This window comes from Harmonia axyridis, chromosome 7 (genome assembly GCF_914767665.1).
Source record: "Harmonia axyridis chromosome 7, icHarAxyr1.1, whole genome shotgun sequence".
Classification (NCBI taxonomy): domain Eukaryota; kingdom Metazoa; phylum Arthropoda; class Insecta; order Coleoptera; family Coccinellidae; genus Harmonia; species Harmonia axyridis.
Genome location: NC_059507.1, coordinates 3,584,377 through 3,606,321, shown reverse-complemented (window position 1 = coordinate 3,606,321; position 21,945 = coordinate 3,584,377). Strand labels below are relative to the sequence as shown.

At 34.2% G+C, this 21,945-nt stretch overlaps 1 protein-coding gene across 1 annotated transcript in view; it reads left to right on the top strand.

Moving 5' to 3' along the window:
* Positions 1 to 1,836: 1,836 nt before the first annotated feature.
* Positions 1,837 to 21,945, top strand: part of LOC123684290 (ATP-binding cassette sub-family G member 1-like) — a 31,637-nt gene continuing 11,528 nt past the window's right edge. The window contains exon 1 of the mRNA XM_045623486.1: positions 1,837 to 2,190. Coding sequence (XP_045479442.1) covers positions 2,070 to 2,190 — 121 coding nt within the window. The 5' untranslated portion in view covers positions 1,837 to 2,069. The remainder of the gene's footprint in view (positions 2,191 to 21,945) is intronic.

Sequence of the window (21,945 nt, the reverse complement as noted above, 5' to 3'; positions counted from 1 at the left end):
TCAAACTTACAGGTCAGGAATGGTTTTCGTTTATAGAACTTAGATATAGTTTTTCATTTTCTGATTTTTCATTATCTATTCCGTTTTTCTGTTTACTCAATATGAAACGGATTATGGACATATGAGTATATTATTTTAGTAATGGTGTAGAAAAAAAAATTCGTCAGACAAAGCGATAAATAATGTCATAAATTTCAAATAAGGATATCTAAACATTTTTTTCCGATACATACATTTGTTTTGGGTAAGCGCTAAGAATTAATAATGATTATTTGGTCATTAACACTGCATATCTTTCGTTGAAGTTCGCTAATCTCTCCAAAATTTTATCACTCAATAATTGAATGCTCAAACACAGGACGTAGGTATTTGTTGTTTATTGTGTAAAGTCTTATATCTAGATTCCAATTACTGGCTCATAAATAAAATTAGTGATAAAATTCTCGAATACGGATATGTACCTAATAATATTTTTCTTAGTCACCTTATTTTTTTTTCAATAAAATCATAATTATTTCCAATACTTACTAACAAATCATTATTTACGAATACGAAAATGAGGATTCTTGGACTCACTAGAAGTGTTTGGTTTTGAGGGCTTCATATTGAGAACAAGTTTTCATCCTCATTTTCTTCTTCATCCATTTCAACATTTTTCATTTTCTTTATTCTTTTATTTCTACTATCTTCATACCTCAGTCTCTCTAGATTACAACTCTATTTATCGTATTCTATTGTTACTACCACTGATAACAGGGGTTGATAATTCGTGAATTCTTATTATGTGTCAAGGTTGAAGTGGAAATCTGAGTCAATCCAGCAAAATGAGAGACTACACGACCGTTGGAGGTGAATAATATCATTTTTATTAAGGAACAACAATAGGAACTCAAATGTCAAAACCTATTTCATAATGGCACTTTGGTATTTTGAGAATTATTGAAAATGAGAACAGGAGCGAATGTATTTTGTGAAGAGTTCTCTATGAAATGTTTTTCAGAAGTTGTTTTTGTATACCTACTATTTGTGGTTGAGAACTTGTCAATACAGGGTTAGAACCAGTTATTGAAGAGATCAAGTATTTGCGATAGGTTCATTCCATTTCGCATTGAATTTTCAATGTACCTGTCCTTCCACTTCATTGATGAATGAAAATATACCAGAAACAAGTCTTCTTTGCTTCTTTCGAGCCCATAGAAAAAGTATTATATTTATCATATAATATATCCTTTGATTTCAGTGGTAGTGAACTCAATACTTCAGGTGGAATATTTTGAAATTCGCTTGATGTTTCCAGTTTTGTTTGTTTCAACGCTAAATACTGAATCAAGTAATTCAAAAAAGAGTATGACGTTTTGAACGCTGCAATTAATTTGACAAACAATTCGGGGATCACAGATATATATTATTCTCTATGTTATCCAAATATTTACTGAATATTCATTTCTAAACAAGTGATTGAATGAAAAACAGTCAGAATGGTTGAGAAACCAGGTGTTGTAAAATTATTATTACATATCAAGTGATGGAATAAGAATGTCTAATATTTTGTGATCAAATTCGAAATGGAAATAGCTATATTCTGTTGCAGTCGTGGACAAAAAATTATAAGACATGTTATGAATAGTTTTGCCTAAGGAATCCGACGATAAGGTAAATTCTATCTATTTTGAATCTCCCTGCATATTATCTTTTGTCAAATCCTAATCAATAGCAAATCTCTTGACCAAATGAAATGGAATAGATAAAGAAAAAATTTTCCTACAGTCCCTACTACATACCACTATCGGTAGATAGCGGATCTATGCAAGTGGTCCAAAACCATTCTATCAGTGATCATTTTGCAGGACAGTGGTTACGGTTCTCTCTCTATAAGTCAACGGTGATCGCCGTTTACAGAATAACCAACGTTGCAAATATCTTCGCGAGAATACAGCAGGATCAAATTCGCCCTGCTTGCACTGTTTATATTGTTGTTATTTCTTCTTGGTTGTTAGACCGCTGCAGTCTTAACCTCAGTGATTGCCGGATTTTGTGATTTTGATTCGATTGTGTGCATTATTCGGACGATGTTGGAAGAGGTTACAGAGGCAGCACCTCTGAAGATGAGGAAGATAGCAAAGTGCGCTCCGATTGACGTTGAGTTTCAAGATTTAACCTATGCAGTTAGGGATGCAAGAGAAAATGGAGGTAAATTTAACTGTAAAACATGTTATTCATGAAGATTTTTTCAATTTTGAAAATGGAGTAAAGTCCGGAGCTTTTGAGCGCTCGTTCATTCATTACAAAACTATACACAAGGACCAAATTGTCACATAAACGGCCGAGCGCTAAAAAAATATTTTTTTTCTATATTCTGCTTTAATTTTCTATGGTTTGGACGACGTTAATGATACGAAATTTCGAAAGAAGTCTGGAATTGTAATTTCGTATATCCTCGCAAAATATTATCTCAATCGGATCTAATGTCACGGAAATATAGGATATTGTTTTCCAATATTCTTCTTGAATTTTCTATGGTTCTGGTGAAGTGATCAGATTGAAATTTCCCAAGTAGCTTAAAATCGTTATTTTATATCAATACTCGAAATTTCAATTCCGTCGATTCTGTGATCACAAAAAAATATATATTTTTTCGATATCCTTTTTGAATTCTATGGTTCTGGTTGAGCGATCAACATGAAATATCGCAAGAAGCTTGAAATTATTATGCTACATCCAAATGCCAATTTGCATCTAGATCGCATTTGCAGTGTTTGAATTAACGTGAATCCAAAGTTACAAACGGATATTTTACGGGACCCCTTGTCAGATTTTGCCCATTAATGAAACTTTTTAGATTATCATTGTGATGAAAAGTAATCATTGTTTATATATCTGAATGAAAAATCAACAGTGACCAATAATTGCAACGACTTTGAACAACAATAATAATTAGATCGATTGGATGTTAATCGAAAGGAATACAATTCAAAAAAATTTGAATAAATTTTCATTGAATGAACAATTTCGCAAAATAGACGCTATTTCTGAATTTCACACGTTTCATTTGCAACATAAATAACGCAATTCGAATAAAAATTTTGGTATAGGTTAGTGAAATAAGTTTGAATTCGAATTGACACTACACATGTAGTTACTTTTAGGCAAATATACGATTCAACAAATAAATAAATGATCACCGCAAAATTTGGAAGTTAAAGACATAATTATATGTACCGGGTTTTTCACCATAATTTGACCCCCCCTTTAACTTTGTTACTAAAAGAGGTACAAAAAAATGTTTTCTACAAAAGTTTCACGATATCGAATAGTGTTTTTTAAAATGATTTCAAAAAATGAAATATATACAGGGTGGGCAACATATTGATAGCATCTTTATTTTTTCAAATGGAACACCCTGTATATTTTTCTATATTTGACTAGCTCTTTTTCCCCTGATTTCGAATATTTAATATATGTTTGGTCAATCTCTCTCAATCTGAGTACCACAGAGTTTCAAATTTTCAAGAATCACCTGGCATGCTCAGTAATCAGTTTTCAAGTGGTAGGCTGCGATAACTCAAAATGCTTTCTTGCGATAACTCAAAATGCTTTTTTTGAGTTATATCGTTGGCAACGATATGATATACGTTTTTCACAAAAAATTGGAATTGGATGAAACTCCATATATTCTCCCCTTGTAGCTTTCTTATTTTTATTGTTCTTCACATAAAGTGAAAATATTTCAAATGTTTCCTCTTTCTGTATATCGTTGCCAACGAGATAACTCAAAAAAGAGCATTTTGAATTATCGCAACCTTCCACTTGATAACTGATTACTTAGCTTGCCAGGTGGTTCTTAAAATTTGAAACTCTGTGTTACTCAGAATAAGAGAAATAGATTAAACATAATATGTTATATATTCGAAATCAGGGGAAAAAGAGCTAGTCAAATATAGAAAAATATACAGGGTGTTCCATTTGAAAAAATGAAGTTGCAATCAATATGTTGCCCACTCTGTATATTTTTCTTTTTGTGAAATCATTTTTGAAAACACTAGTCGATTTCGTGAAACTTTTATGGAAAACATTTTTTTGTACCTCTTCTAGTAACAAAGTTGAAGGGGGGGTCAAATTATGGTGAAAAACCCAGTACAAGAATGATTTTTAAAACACAATTATTAATTTAACAATTTTTTTTTGAACGTTGAAATTTTTATTGTTTTTGTTTTCATATTATCATTGATGTTTAATTAATTATTGATGATTTTAAGTACGGGGTCTTCATAAACGATTGTAACATCGTAGTGGCCTTTGAAATATTTTCAATTCACTTATCGCGAATTTGGAAACTGAGAGTTCATAAAATTTGAATGAGAATTGATAATGCATAATTTATGATTGTCAATTTCGAAATTTCATCATTAAGAATAGTTGGCAGTATTAGATGAAAAGGAGCGGAGAACATTTCAAAGGTTATTACGATGTGTAACAATCAATTTTGACATTGAATAAGTACAGAATTATGAATTATCAGTGGCACCAATGGTGGAGGAACAGCAGTTCGACTTTTTTTCTTTATCAATATTTTGCCTTATATATCTGAAGAATTGAATATACAAAATCATCGGAAATTACGAACTTTTTATAAGACTATTCGTTCTTACCACACTATTTCCTCTGATTATTGCAAAAAGGCTAAAATTCTTTTGAGAACTTAGCAAGACTTATGCAAGTCCCCGGTCTGATGCACCGATGGCGGTGCTAGTATTAAATCAATATTTTTAGTTAGTACCAACCTTTAAACGATACGTGTCGAAATTTGACAGCAGTCCGACCATTAGTTTGTAAGATATTGCGTTGTGAGTGTAGCTACTTTTGTTATTTGAAAAAATATGAAAAAAAAAGAATTTCGTGTGCTTTTTGAAGGGAAAAAATACAGTTGGAGCAAAATCTTGGCCTGATGAAGAGTTTCCTGGGTCTGCACTAGGAAAATCAACCATCATTCAGTTTAAACGTAGTGAAATGAGCACCACAGGCGGCGAACGCAGTGGATGCGCAAAAGATGCTGTCACCTACGAAATCAAAAAGTTCACAAAATAATTTGGAATGACCGTGAAGTGAAGTTGATCGAGATAGCAGACATTGTGAAGATATCATCTGAACGTGTACATCATATCATTCACGAAGATTTGTACATAAGAAAGCTGTGTACAAAATGGGTGTCGCACGAGCTCACAATCGACCGAAAGCAACAACGTGTTAATGCTTCTGAGCAGTGTTTGAAGCTGTTTAAGTGCAATAAACCTGAATTTTTGCGTCGATATGTGACAATGGATGAAACATGGCTCCATCATTTCACTCCGGAGTCCAATCGACAGTCAGCTGAGTGGACTGCACACGATAAACCGAATCCAAAGCGAGGAAAAACACAACAGTCAGCTGGGAAGGTTATTGCTTCAGTATTCTGGGATCGGCAAGGTATAATATTCATTGATCACCTCCATAAGGGCCAGATCATCAACAACGATTATTGTATAGCGTTATTGGATCGTTCAGAGGATGAAATCTTTGAAAAACGACCCCATTTGAAGAAAAAAAGGTGCTGTTTCATCAAGGCAATGCGCCGTGCCATAAATCAATGAAAACAATGGCAAAATTGCATGAATTGGGCTTCGAATTGCTTCTGCATCCACCGTATTCGCCAGATCTGGCCTCCAGCGACTTTTTCAGTTTTTAGCGCCTATGAAAAAGTAATCGCCGAAACTGAGGCCTATTTTGAAGCGAAAGACAAATCGTACTACAAAAATGGTATCGAAAAGTTGGAAGATCGCTATTATCGCTTTATCGCCCTCGAAGGCAACTATGTTGAATAATAAAATCGAATTTTGCAAAAAAAAATGTGTTTTACTATGGTAGATCGGGGACTTTTCAATTGGCCTGTTATACCAAATTTCATTGAAATCTGAAAAGAATTGTAGCGTGCGGACTCTACCTTTGCTAGACAGAAGCAAAATTTCGGCCACCGAAATATTTTGAGAATGAAGCAGTTTAAAAACTTTCAGGTAGAAATTCACACAGCTTGTTCCGTTCATTCAGATCATAGTGAATGAGCTCAGTCAAGTTCAGAGTCAACGTTTCACCTTCCTGAAACATTCCATATTATAATCTTTCCTTTCAGTATTCAGGAAGTATGATGTCACTGAAATAGATCTATCTGTAGGAATTTTCTCCTTCAAAATCATCTGCGTATCTATTACGACGTCGCTAGGAAATTCCTTTTGAAAGCTGATTCAACATTTCCGCTTACCTTGCCTAGTTATTCAGAGGTGCAAGATACCAGCTTGCAGAGACTTCAACTTATAAATATTCATTTCGAAATTGTGATTACATCCGAAGAAAGAACGGTACCGTTCTAGTCAAGGGTGTTGATAAAATCTTGAATGAATGATTCTAGTAATGTCCTTTTAATTCATGGAAAAATTGTATTATTTTATGAATGAACTGTCCCAGTAAATCATCGGTTAAATCAGAATTGATATTGAACACAAGGTTTTTGTTTTTATTTCTTCACCAACACATGTTCGAAGTTTCCTAATTTGCGAAATCAATATGATGTGTGGACGTTGAGAAATATGGCATTCAATAAAACTTCACACGCCAAGTCTTGAAAATCGTTCGAAAAACTTAAAAAAAAAATTAAATTTCTTCACCGTCTTCGATTGCGTTAACTCTAAAAATCGAATAAGAAAAAAATCGATAGACTTTCGATGACTTTTTCATACATTTGTGGCCGTATATCGGCAATAACACGGCGAATGTTGTCTTCCAAATGATCAAGGGTTTGTGGCTCATCCGCATAGACCAATGACTTTACATAGCCCCACAGAAAGTAGTTTAGCGTTGTTAAATCACAAGATCTTGGAGGCCAATTCACAGGTCCAAAACGTGAAATTAGGCGGTCACCAAACGTGTCTTTCAATAAATCGATTGTGGCACGAGCTGTGTGACATGTTGCGCCGTCTTGTTGGAACCACAGCTCCTGGACATCATGGTTGTTCAATTCAGGAATGAAAAAGTTAGTAATCATGGCTCTATACCGATCACCATTGACTGTAACGTTCTGGCCATCATCGTTTTTCAAAAAGTACGGACCAATGATTCCACCAGCCCATAAAGCGCACCAAACAGTCAGTTTTTCTGGATGTAACGGTGTTTCGACATACACTTGAGGATTAACTTCACTCCAAATGCGGCAGTTTTGTTTGTTGACGTAGCCATTCAACCAGAAGTGCGCTTCATCGCTAAACAAAATTCGCCAACGGCAATCTAATTTTGGGCGAAATTGCACTATTTGCAAGTGTTGTTCAGGCGTGAGTCCATTCATGATGAATTGCCAAATCCAACTGAGAATAAATCACTTGACAGCTGTTAAATCGGTCGCTATCTTGAACAGTAATGCCAACTTAAAGTTATATACCTCGAAAAAAAACACCCTATATATATATGAGATGTGAGAATATCCTATTGTTATTGGTTAGTAAATATAGAATTGGAGTTCTGATGATTGTTGGCGATCAGTACATTATTTCAGAAATTATAGGAAAAATACTGAAATTTTCAAGAAAAAAATTTATGATATTCTCGAGGCTGCAACTTCTCCTGGACGCAAGCTTCGCCCTTGAAATCTCAGTATGTTTTAGATTGGAACTTGATGTTTGAAAAAAGTTTTTATCTGAGGGTTCTGTGACGAATAATTCAAGAGATAAAGCGATTTTTTGAGGGAAATTCAATTTTTACCCAAATATCTTCAAAGTTTCAGCTTCATTCGGCGAATCAACCAAGTTTCTATCTATGGTGATCTGTGAACGTCAGATAATTAAAAAATTCGGTGACCACAAGGTCTTCAGATATGACATTTAAAAAAACACATGTTTTTTATTATAACTTCAAAACTAATTGCAATAAAAACAAATGATTACACCAATGGATCCTAGTGAAAAAGTATGTTTTATGTTTATAGCACCATTAACAAATAAGTTATGTGAACTTTTCAATTCACGACAATTTCGAATTTTCGCTTATAGCTTGGAAATACATGAATTTATGAGGTTGCGGTTTCCACCAAATTAAAAATTGAGCCCGAAAATGTGTAATTTATTTTTTTCTCGCTCGAAGGGATTTGGGACACCCGGTATATCTACCCAGGAAACTTCAACGAACTTCTAAGTTTTTTGTTTTTGCTCAAAATTCGAAAATAACGTAAACTACGACGAAATAATAGATCAATCTGTTTGATAAACGAGCGCTAAAAAAGTAAAAATCGCTTTTTCAATTTCGAATTGATAAGAGAATGTCATTTGTCGTCATACCTGAGGATGTTGACCTAAGCATTTTGATCTGATATTTATAAATACGTCTAGACGCAGATGCCAGTCAACATCCTCCCTGTACCTTTAATATACCTGCTTGAAAAGTGCATTGAATCTTGCCCAATGGAAATATGCCACTCAGTGCAACACTGCAACAGTTTCCAGAATGTTCGATGGAAATATTCAAAAGGTGAAATAGTAAGAGTAGGTTATGTAGTTCTTTTATTTCCTCACTTGAGTAATATGGGCGTATTTTCCAACAGTGAACCTGAATTGGAATGTTATTGATGAATATTTAGATATTTGATAAGTTTTAGGTCATCTGAGAGAAAGTTTTGCATTATGGTTATCGCATATCGCATAGTTTGCAATATTATACTTTATACAATAGATACTAGATACTGATATTTTCTGCATGGAGAAATGAAAAAGAAATCTGTTGAAAATTTTTCAATTTGTTTAGGTTATCACAAATTCGAAGAATATTATATAATACACTGCGCAAAAAAATTTACGCACATTCTGAAAATCTCAATTTTGATGAAAGTTAACTCTACATTGACTTTATAACTTATTTTTTATGTTCTCTCGGGAAGGTTTTGAACGAAACAAGACACATTAAATGGAAGAAAAATTCAGGATTTCACCGAATCTTATGTGAAAGAAGAGAAATAAACAATTTTCAAAATACTGGAATGCTGATAAGTGATTTAATACTTGGTATTTCCACCCCTTGCGTTAATTACAGCTCGGCAACGACGGTTCATAATGAAAATGAGTGATCTTAAAATGTTCTGATCTAATCCTTCCCAGATTTTTCTGAGTTGGATTCCTAAGTCATTAAGAGTAGCTGGATGATTTTCTGAACTTCTCAGCCTTCTATTGAGGTTGTCCCAAACCTGCTCGATCGGATTGAGATCAGGACTTTTTGCTGGCCATTCCATTCGAGAGACTTCAACCTCTTCAAGGACCTCCTGAACGATGCGCGCACGATGGGGTCTGGCATAATCGTCCATAAAAATGAAATTTTCACCAATGTATGGGGCAAATGGCACTACATGCTCTTCAAGAATGTTCCTTATATACCTATCAGCATTCATAGCTCCATTATCAACGACCACTAGGTCTGTGCGAGCAGTCAAAGATATTCCACCCCATACCATAATCGATCCTCCCCCGAAACCAGTAGTATTCAGGAAATTGCACCGAGCATATCTTTCATGTGGACGTCTGTATACAAGGGAACGTCGTTCAAAATGGTAGAGGCAGAATCTAGACTTATCTGTGAAGAAAACTCTTTCCCAATCAGCCTCTTCCCAATGGATATGCTCTCTCGCAAAATCCAAACGCGCCCTTCGATGGGCTGGGGTAAGAGCTGGGCCTCTTGCCGCGACACGAGGCCTTAAATAATATTCTCTGAGGCGATTTCTTATTGTCTGAGTGCTCATATGCACCGCATGAGTTTGCTCAAGCTGATTTTGAAGGAGGCGAGCGGTTGCAAACCGTTGTCTCAACGAAGAAACTCTCAAGTAACGTTCTTGAATGGCAGTTGTTACCCGTGGTCTACCCTGTCCTAGTCTTCGGAGATTCATACCTGTATCCCTAATTGCTGCAACATTCTGGACACACTTGTATGGGAAACTCCAAACCTTTCTGCAATTCTTGTGTATGTCCACCCTTCTTCTCGCAAAACTACAGCACATTCCTCTTTGGTCAAATTGCGTGTTTCGAGTTGCATAGCGATCGAGTGTAGAAAATCAAACGAAAGAAAAACTATTGATCACTAGAATTGATCGAGAATAACTGATTTCAGAATGGAGCCAATACATTCAAAATCTGATAATCTCATCTTTTTTATTCCTGCTGGGAAATAACATCTGTATGGAAGAAAAACGTTGAAAGTGGATTACATATGCGTGCATAATTCTGATAAAAATAATTATCATTGAGAACACCTTCAGTTGTAGAGTAAATTTGAGATTTCCATAATGTGCTTTAATTTTTTTGCGCAGTGTATATTAGAATATTATATATTATATATCGAGGAATAAATATACAGGGTGTTCCACTCTATTACAGTTAAGCGCTGAAATTATCATCAATTTCCATCGGAGCTACATTCTTAAATTGTTTGTGAATGCACAGGGTGTACCAACAAAGTAATAATGACTAAAAACAATATGTTTTTTCTCATGAAACACACTGTTTTTTATCGATTTTTCAGATTTCTTGAAATAATTGAACCAAGTTTCATATACTTAAAACTCACTGTTTTTGAGATTTTACGATTTTTCATGAATTGAAGGGAAACACCCTAATAACTTGAAATTAATGAATTTATACGAATGAGAGTTTGAAAGTGAATAACAGAAAAAGACTTTTTGATAATCATCAAGAACTGTAATCAAAATGTGACGGTTCATTGATGACTTATTCAATCCTCAATATCGATATTATTACAAATGGCACACCCTGTATTTTATTCTGTATTAGATAGCAAATTTTATTATCTTTGAAAATTCTCTACTAAATGAGAAAATGAAATATAGGGTGTTCCATTTGAAATAAGCCCGATATTGAAATTTGGACGAGTTATCAATGAATTGTCTCATTTTGAACACCCAGTAGAGTTCTCAATGATCATCAGAAAAGTCAGTATTTATTTTCGTCCTTTTGTTCGCTTTCAAAACCTCATCCAAAAAAATCAAATCATTTCGAATTATAAGGTTTTTCCAAAAACCCTCCAATTTATGAAAAATCGAAATATCTCAAAAATGATTAATTTTAAGCATATGTCACTTTGAAAACTTGGGTTGATTTATTCCAGGAATCTGTAAATTCAATAAAAAACAGGGTGTTTGGTCATTTACTTTTTTTTGGTGCATTCTGCGTATTTTCGATCTAATGGAGCCTGTGGTGGAACACCCTGTATAGAATTTCATCATAGAATTAATTTTCAAACTATACTTGATATAGGTAAATCACAAACTAATACACTTTTCTCTGTCAAATAAAAAATCAAACATATTCGTTTCATTGATGTTGTTCTAATCTACGATTGGTGATGCAGCTATTGGAGGCTTCAGATGATGAATTAAATAAGGTCAATTGATGTCCCATCAGTTTATTAACCATTTTATAAGTCATTCAAGGTTTCAAGCGTTCATATAATGTTCTTCATCAAGAGAAACACGAAATCACTAAATAGTGCTGATTTTGTAGAGTTCACAAATGAGCACTTGTTTTGATGAAGCAATTTAACAATTTCTGAACGTTGTTGAAACGTGTATCTTTCCATGATTAAATCGCATAACCTTCTGAATGCAAAAGACATAAGAAAAGCCAAAAAATTATTCATATTCCTGCCATTATAGTCATTTTGAATTGTATCATCCCATTGGAAAACCCAAACAAAATTCGTCTAGATCAATTTATCAGTATTTATTCCAATTGCATGTAAACACCTATTATTATGTTCAATTAATCCATGAATGTCTTTACTTCCGTTCAGATTTTTACAACATTTCACTTAAGGCATATCTAGATTGCCTTGGTATGATCCTATCTTATGCATCGCGAAAGAGAGTCCAGTTCTTCTCAGTTGGGTTTTTCGATCAAGTAACCTTCGAAAAAACCAGTATTAATAATTGATAATTTTTGAAAGGGAGGAAATTCTTTGGGATATGAAAATACCCAAAATACTTCAAGCTCGCATGATGACTGCATTTGATGATGAGTCAAATAAAAAATTGATACAGGTATGGCAAATTATAGCTGGTCAATTTGAAGGATGTCTTCAATCATTATTTCATGCAAATAAAACACCTTAGGAAATGCACACACTATGTTATTAATATCGAGTATTCTCAACTCCTATACCTACAGGTTTTTCCTGTAAGAGATTTCATTTTGAATAGCCCGGTATCTAGGCAGTTGTGACTTTTGAAGCTGTCATCTTTTGACATTTGACAAGTAAAAACTACGTCATTACTAAAAATGGAACGATACATGCTTCAACAAATTAAATCATTAAATTGAGTACAAATATGGTGAAAAATTTTCAGTTACTGTTAGCAAAACTAAAGCACCTTTAAAACACTCAATAGTGAAACTTGTAGAAAAATTCGAGCTGTTGGGACATGTTACTGATGAGAATAATCGAAACTGTGTGTGTGGCTCAAGAACATTACATTATATCTTCAATAATGGAACCATCGATTAATAATGTAACTTATTGATAATATATTGTTAGGTTGATTATTTTTTTCATTCAGGAAATTAATTAGTTAAACATAGACGGTACAAATTTTTTGTCGATTAATTGATTATTCTTAACTTGATTGATTGATTACTTATGTTTTCTGACCAATTAATTATCCGTAAGCCGTGATCATTCTGAATTATTTAATATAAATTATAAACTATTACAGACATTTCATATAGAACAAATAGCATCAGAATCATTTCAGTGGTAATTTACTTTGTTGAATGGAAAATTATTATTTATTTGTAGATATCTCTAGCAAAAAATAAACTGATGTCGTTATTTCTGGTTAGTTTATCTAGACAGGTGGTTTTGATGATATGAAATCTTGATATGTTGAAATTGGACAACCTATAGTTGAATTTGATGTTACGGAAATATTGGACATTTTTTCTGCTTGAATTATTTATGGTTTGGTGTCATGATCGAGATGAAACTCTGTCTAAAGCTGGAAACTGTCAATATATGCCTACTTATAAGCTAAATTTCAAATCGGTCAGATCTGGTTTTACCGGAATATTAGATTTTTATTTCAATATTCTTGAACACAAAAAAAATAAAAAAATTATATATCTCTTTGCTCGAGAAGCGAAGACTCAAGAAAAGAGGAACATAAAATCATCTTGCAGTACTCGTAGTCGGAGGAATGACCTCAAGTTACCAGCTAATCAAAATGAGTTCGTGCCGTTTTTCAGGCAGAGAATATAAAACTTCATGGCATGCACCATGCACTTCAGGAAATTCATATGCGTCATACTTATCAACGTGACCATAGCCCATTATTTTCGGAACAACAGATGGGACTAGGATGAAATTTAGTCTGCATTAATCACTCGAATTTATGGATATGAATCGTTTATCTACTGCTGAACGTGTGGAAATCTACTATAAAAATAGTGATTCTGTAGTGAGTATCTACATAATCGTCCATCTGAGCTTACTATTGGTAAGACACTGGAAAAATTCGAAAAGACTGGATCAGTTACTAATGAGGCCACTCTAAGAGTACCTAGGGAAGGTAATAGCAATGAGGAAATTACGGATCAGAGAGCCTGGTCCCCCTGTCTAATTACATACCATCAGCAAATCTTCCCAGTGACGAGATGATAAAGAAAACCTTCAATATGATACTAAATAGAGAAGAAGATTGGAAAAGGCAGTCCACAATCCCAGTTTCTAAAAAGAATACCATTAAATGGTACACAGATGATTTCAAAACCAAGGAGGGCACTGGCGCTGAAGTATTCGGGACTGGCACCAAATGCTCACTATCCTTAGGCCACTGTTTAAGTGACAAATATACTTGCAATAGAAAGATGTGTGTAAATAAACCTAACAAGAATCTGTTAGAGCGATACACTCTGATCGCTGCAATTAAAGCATTGAGCTCACATATCATCGATTCTAAGATGGAAGATGCCGAAGAAAACTCAATATCCATTTTTCGGCACGCACAGAATTTGGGCCTCTCTTACGGCACGTTATGGTAGGAACGCGTAGATCAGATATGTTTGTCGTCAGATGACGGTTTTGATTATGATAAACATAATCCTGAGACTATTGACTATTTTATCAATTTATTGGTGAGGTATCAAAAGAAATGTTCCAGCGAGTCATCGAAAATTACCTCACAAGGATCGAGTCCTGTGAGAGATCACGCGGAGGACATTTGAATGATGTTGTGTTCCACACATTATGTCAAGGTCCAAGCATTATATTGAAATAAAAATTCGATCGATATCCTCAATGAATGTGTGTTTTATTCACATTTATTTTCGGAACCACCAAATGAATAGCGACTGTTTAAGATGAATAGGTAAGGATCACATATATTTCAATCTGAATGTTAATGGGTTAACCAATAAATCATGGAACGAACCCACATTCCTAGAAACAAGCAAAATTGGTATTACCTAGAATGAATAAGCAACATATCTCACTTAGTTCTGTCACGAACTATACAATCTACATAAACCACGAAGATATTATAAATTGACTGCAGAATTAAGGATACTGTTACTGAGATGGGTGAAAATGTTGAATTGTGGTTGGATTTTCCTGGAATCATTCGGAAAAGCCTTTGCGAAAATTTCCATACATACAACTCTTGAATTTATGTTCGTAAATGAGAAGTAACGCGCATTTGATGATGCACGTACGTACATCTTGTGAATTTTAATCAGTGATTAATTCTTTTAATGATGTGCATACTTTTATTCATCTCCTACTCAGATTACCGCTCATTTCAAGAGAAAAAACCTATTACGATTGTGCCCAAATGTCGGTAATTTTCGAGTTTGGGTTCGAGAATGGTTTCAAATTATTGGGTTCTGTTCCCTGATGGATAATTCAAGTTCAATTCTGATTTTTTTTTGTTTATTTTAAGCGAGGGTAGAAAAAATGCCAAGATGGCTGAAAGATATAGGTGAAATGTAATTTTCTTTGGAACCGAGTTCATGGCAAGAAGATTTGGAAAAAAATTACATAGAAAGATCGATTTTATCTGGAATAATAAAAAATTTGAATGCAGAATGTCCATCATTTTGTGCAATAAATATATCAACTGACAAAGAAACTGCAACACCCAGGAGGAGCTGTTCAAATTAATTTTTTTTTTTTGGTAAAACAGATAGTATAGCAAGGAGTAAATAATTGAATTTGGATAAAAAAATCGTTAAGGTTTTTTCATGTAAACAATCTTTGTTACTTAAATATTGTAGTCGTTTTTTTGCAAGTTTGTTGAATTTTACAACAAACCAGCTGTTCGAGGAGATCCAAAGTCGATGTTTAGTTGTTATTAAAATGCCTAGAGCACGTGTACGCGGAATTTATCGCCAGCTAAGTGAATTTGAGAGAGGTCGAATTATTGGTCTACGGGAGGCGGGGTTGTCATTTCGAGAAATCGCTAACCGTACGAACAAAAATCCAACCAATGTTATGAGATGTTGTCAAGCGTGGTTTGATAATGCCCAAAATCGAAGAAGAGTAAGCACCGGACGTCGAAGGGGCACAAATGAAGTTCAAGATCGACTTTTAAGACTTATGCCCTTTTGAGATCGATTTGCGACAACTCGATCTTTGGCTGATGGGTAGTTAGGAGAACAAGGCCATCCTGTAAATGTCCGAACGGTTTACCGCCAGATGAGGTCTTTTGGACTGCAGCATTATTGACCCCATCTTGTGTTACCTAGCTGACGGTTGAGCATCGCCGGCAACTATTACAGTGGTGCAGAGAACGACAACATTGGAATGTGGAATGGCATCAGGTCGTATTTTCTGATGAATCTCGATTCTCCTTGGGTGCACTTGATGGCCGAAGAAGGATTAGACGACGTCGGGGAGAAAGACGTGAACCTCAGTTTGATGTTGAGCGTCATGTACACCGGACAGTGGGCAAAAAGAAAAGAGAAGGAAAGAGCTATAATAATGAAAAAACAAATAACGTGTTTCATAAAAAAGGTTTTTTTACATTATATTGCTTTAACAAGTACCAAACATTAAGCATTTGAAAAAATCTAACAACTTATCATGCTATCATGAAATCTTTTGGTATTAGCGTGTAGTCAATTATATCATAAACATCATTCAATTACTGTGTCCTCAATTCTTGATTTCTCTTATTGAAGTGATAAAAGATCAATTAAATTTATGATGTGCAAATAATTTTCACACTATATGTTGGTGTTGAAATCCTCACTGTATTGAGAAAATAAGCAGCATCCTCGAAAACATCATCATGAAAAGCGGTAATACTGCCTCAATTCGCAGATTTCTAACAAGGAAATCAGATTCATTAAAATAATGTTATTCAAAGTTAAGGTAGTTGAACACGTTATACAAGAGTTTAATTCTAACCTATTTGTAAATCAAATTCAAGTTCATGAGAATAATTCATGTGAATTCAATTCTCCTGGAAAATAATTTTTAATGGGATGGTGGAAAGTCTACTTGAATATTCATCAAAAAACTTTGTTGTTTTCTTTCTGAGGGTATTGGTAAAGTTGAAAATCAGGAATCTTCGAATTGATTTCCCATAAGGAAATCATTCTGAAGGTTTGATTAGAATCATTTATTATATTATGATGAAAATACACTGCGCAAAAGAATTAACGCACATTATGGTAATCTCAAATTTATTCTACAACTGAATGTGTTCTCAATGATAATTATTTTTGTCAGAATTATGCATGCATATTTCACTTTCAACGTTTTTCTTCAATACAGATGTTTCTTCCCAGCAGGAATAAAAAAAGATGAGATTATCAGATTTTGAATGTATTGGCGCCATTCTGAAATCAGTTGTTCTCGATCAATTCTAGTGATCAATAGTTTTTCTTTCGTTGGATTTTCTACACTCTATTGCTATGCAACACGAAACACGCAATTCGACCCAAGAGGAATGTGCCCAAGCGGTAGTTTTGCGAGAAGAAGGGTGGACATACACAAGAATTGCAGAAAGGTTTGGAGTTTCCCATACAAGTGTGTCCAGAATGTTGCAGCGATTCAGGGAGACAGTTATGTATATCCGAAGACCAGGACAGGGTAGACCACGGGTAACAACTGCCATTCAAGAATGTTACTTGAATGTTTCTTCGTTGAGACAACGGTTTGCAACCGCTCGCCTCCTTCAAAATCAGCTTGAGCAAACTCATGGGGTGCAAATTAGCACTCAGACAATAAGAAATCGCCTCAGAGAATATGATTTAAGGCCTCGTGTCGCGGCAAGAGGCCCGGCTCTTACCCCAGCCCATCGAAGGGCGCGTTTGGATTTTGCGAGAAAGCATATTCATTGGGAAGAGACTGATTGGGAAAGAGTGCACTGAGCATATCTTTCATGTGGACGTCTGTATACAAGGGAACGTCGATCATAATGGTAGAGGCAGAATCTAGAGAACTCTTTCCCAATCAGCCTCTTCCCAATGGATATGCTCTCTAGCAAAATCCAAACGCGCCCTTCGATGGGCTGGGGTAAGAGCTGGGCCTCTTGCCGCGACACGAGGCCTTAAATCATATTCTCTGAGGCGATTTCTTATTGTCTGAGTGCTAATTTGCACCCCATGAGTTTGCTCAAGCTGATTTTGAAGGAGGCGAGCGGTTGCGCAGTGTATATACTCAGTGACCTTAGGCACTTAACTATATTTGAAGCATGATGAGACCAATGTTAACTTTCTCCTTTGATGGCTAACTTTGTACGAAAACGCAATTTTATCTCTAGAGAGATCTTCGAAAGAGGAGCAGAAAGATGACCAACTTATCAACTGAATCCACCTTGGAAATATCGAGAGGAATTATTATTGATTTAATATCGCGCACTGGTTATAATGTATTATATACCTCATCGATGTAATTAGTTTTTTAGGTAAAAAATAAAATAAAGTGTGGTGATATCAACGATCAATCTATCGACTAATCGGATCTGTCTTCTGTCTGTATTCTTCACCTTATGACCTGAAAATGATAAAAGATTTTTTGGCACTTCTTCGAGATAACTATGTAATTTAGATATTGATACTTACGTCAGTCATCGAAAACAAGGAATCCTTTTCATCGAAGCTGACTAAAACTTATTGATCATGATGTTCAAAGACCGTGAAAGATAAAATCAATTTGCACCAAGACACTTGAAATTCTTGGGAAATCATGCATGGAAAATAACATCATTTGGATGACCACCAAGACTTCTTCGTCAACACAAATTCTCATCACTGGATTATCAGCATGAACTTGAGCCTTAACCTCAAAGAAATAATTCACATAGTGTTAAAACACATAACCTGGAACAATTTTTCGAGATAAATGCATGACCAATAAAATTTTTCGATAAAATCGTTTATCATTTTCAAGTTATTCAAGAGCAAAATCAGGCTTCAGTTCTTGAACAAGTTGAATTTTGTAAGGATGAACCCAAATATTTACTTAAAAGCAATGCTCCATGTTGTTTGAGAAATATTCAATTGTTGAGAAATTTGTTTTTATTCTTATATTTGCTGCTACCAAATTAATTATCTCTTGTGGTCCAGTATTTCGTTGTCATTTGTACTCTTGTATCGTGTGAAGAAATTCCACTTTCAAATTTGTCTCAATTTCTGTTTTTTTCAACAAATTCAAAACCTTTATTGATCATAATATATCACACAAGTTTTTAAGCTTCCTTTTTTCCATTTTTTCTGCATTAAATTCATCATCTGTATAATTTGATAGTTTGCATTTTAAATCGTAACAATTCAAAAACAAAAATTTATTTTTAGTACCTATATCTTCAAAATATCTGTCATTTTTTAGGAGCGTTTTCCATAATTTACTGACGGTATTCACAGACTACTTTTCACTTTTTATTGATGAATTCAACTTAATTGAATGCATTCTTTTTCCAGTTAATATATCGTCTTCTACTCGGTCTGACCTCGCCACTATTATAATTCATTGTTAACCTATACTGTTTTTATGTTTCTGGTAGAACACTGCTCTAATCAGGTTTTTTTCTTGTGAATTTAATAGTCTGCAGCCTAAGTGGTTCTTTCCCCTTTTACCCTTCACAAAAAATCGATTTTTTTTGGTTTGAACTACAACTAAACGTATTGGAAGTGAATTATTCTCATTAAATTTTATTTGCAATTGTTATTAACTCATACTTATCCATTAATCGTAATTATATCGTAAATAAAATAAAGATATAAGTCAAAATAAAAATAAGGATAATGAAATGACATTGATACTTATTCCTACAGATTAATGTGGGTTAGCTAATTGGGATTATAAAAGACGATTGTTGAATCATTTTGGCTAGAGGTCATTTGGAATTTGTGATACAAGAACACCAATATAATTGAATATACTGATCAAACTATTTCGATGTTTTATTGTATTCGGTGATGTCTGCTGTAAAAGATTAATGTTATACTACTGTAACACTCGACTCAATCTTTTTCTAATAATTTTATTATTTTTTTTTTAAATTCAATTTCATTCTTCCACATAGTCAGCTTCAAAAGTGATACATGGATTTCAAAGCTCCTCTAACTTTTCAATTCCAATATCTTTTCTGTAGAAAAATGCGTCTTTTCATTCGATTGGAAGACGTTTAGATCAAACTGTGGCCATCCTTTTCATCGGATTTGAATTCAATTCATCATTGGTAGGATATTATGTGGAGGAATGTGTCCAAAAGTCTTGGGATTGAAAACATTTTTAGTCTCTGATGTTTTCAAAATTTACAACGCAAAATGAATTTCAGAGCATTCTGGATAACTTTGCTTTCGTGTATGCGTCTTTGCAAATATATGTAACGGGTGTTTTTTTCGAGGTATATAACTTTAAGTTGGCATTACTGTTCAAGATCGCGACCGATTTAACAGCTGTCAAGTGATTTATTCTCAGTTTGGTTTGGCAATTCATCATGAATAGACTCACGCCTGAAAAACGCTTGCAAACAGTGCAATTTCATTTCGAAAATAATGGTTCTGTGCGGAATACGTATAGCGCACTACGTCCATTTCATTTTGTTTAGCGATGAAGCGCACTTCTGGTTGAATGGCTACGTCAACAAACAAAACTGCCGCATTTGGAGTGAAGCTAATCCTCAAGTATATGTCGAAACACCTTTACATCCAGAAAAACTGACTGTTTGGTGCGCTTTATGGGCTGGTGGAATCATTGGTCCGTACTTCTTCAAAAACGATGATGACCAGAAGGTTACAGTCAATGGTGATCGTTATAGAGCCATGATTACTAACTTTTTCATTCCTGAATTGAACAACCATGATGTCCAGGAGCTGTGGTTCCAACAACACAGCTCGTGCCACAATCGATTTATTGAAAGTTACGTTTGGTGACCGCCTAATTTCACGTTTTGGACCTGTGAATTGGCCTCCAAGATCTTGTGATTTAACACCGCTAGACTACTTTCTGTGGGGCTATGTAAAGTCATTGGTCTATGCGGATAAGCCACAAACCCTTAACCATTTGGAAGACAACATTCGCCCTGTTATTGCCGATATACGGCCACAAATGTTGGAAAAAGTCATCGAAAACTCGACGTCCTGATTGGACTACATCCGAGCCAGCCGTGGCGGTCATATGTCAGAAATCATATTTTAAATGTAATGCCACAAGATTATCTTGCGGATAAATTAAATTCATGTCAATCGAATAATCCATCGTTGTTTTATTGCAATTTAAAGTTCTATAGCTCTAAAAAAAACACCCTTTAAAAGCCTTCATTTCTACAATTCTCATCAGAATTCATTGTGATGATCCTACTTGGGCTGTAGATGATACTATTTCAGCTTTTTCAAATATATGGTGCGAGTTAAACTAAAACAAAAACGAAAGTTCTGGAGTGACTCCAAGCAATTTTTATTTCGAAATTTTAGCTCTTTCGAAAAGTGTTATGCACTCTTGATACATTGCCATTTGGGGAAATTAGGTATTTCTTCTGTCACTGAGTGTATTCAATAACATGTGGGTTGACAAATTAATTATTCTCAAGATAAAAATAGGTGGTCAATTCATAAACGACTAATATTTCAGTTGTTATGATTATGTTTCAATGAAGAAATTCCATCAATTTGTCTTAACATTGATACCCTTGAAAATTTTACCACATGTGGTGAACGTTTCATTGAAATCGATTTCAAGAATAGTAACAATAATTCAAACTAGTGATTTTTGAATATTTCACCTTGTGTTATCAGATATTTGAATGATTTATTGGGATTGTTTATTACAAAATCGGCATCATAATGTAATTCCAAATATTCAATTCCTAGATTTATTGTTATTATCTCAATTTAGTGAATAGTACATTAACTATTCAATACGAAAAAAATTGTAGTTGAATTTCTTCCAATTATATATTTACTGATCCTATTGGATTTAGATAAATATTTTTTTATTGATTTTAATGAAATGAACTTTTCTTATCCTAATAATAACATTAATGATATTGTTCATTTCACAAGAGTAATCTTTGAGAGCAATTCATGAAAGATTCGAATTGTTTGAAAGTTCAAATCTTCGAAATAATTAATTATAATACTGCTACACTAATGAGATAATTTTTTGGAAATCCGGTTCTGATAACATTTGCATAAAAGACCTGCTTAATTGTGACTAAATTCATTTTTTTCTCAGCTAATAAGTTCAATTATTAATCAAATTTTTTTATCGTTGAATTCAATTCAATTGAGTTGTTATCTTCGAGAGTTATCGTAGTTTTTGAGCTTTCGTTCTTCAAACAGCTCTCTGTCATTTCTCAAGATGACAATCCCAATTTATATTGCACCTATCCCATAACAACCAACTTTTTTTTCGAAACGGCCTGTATAA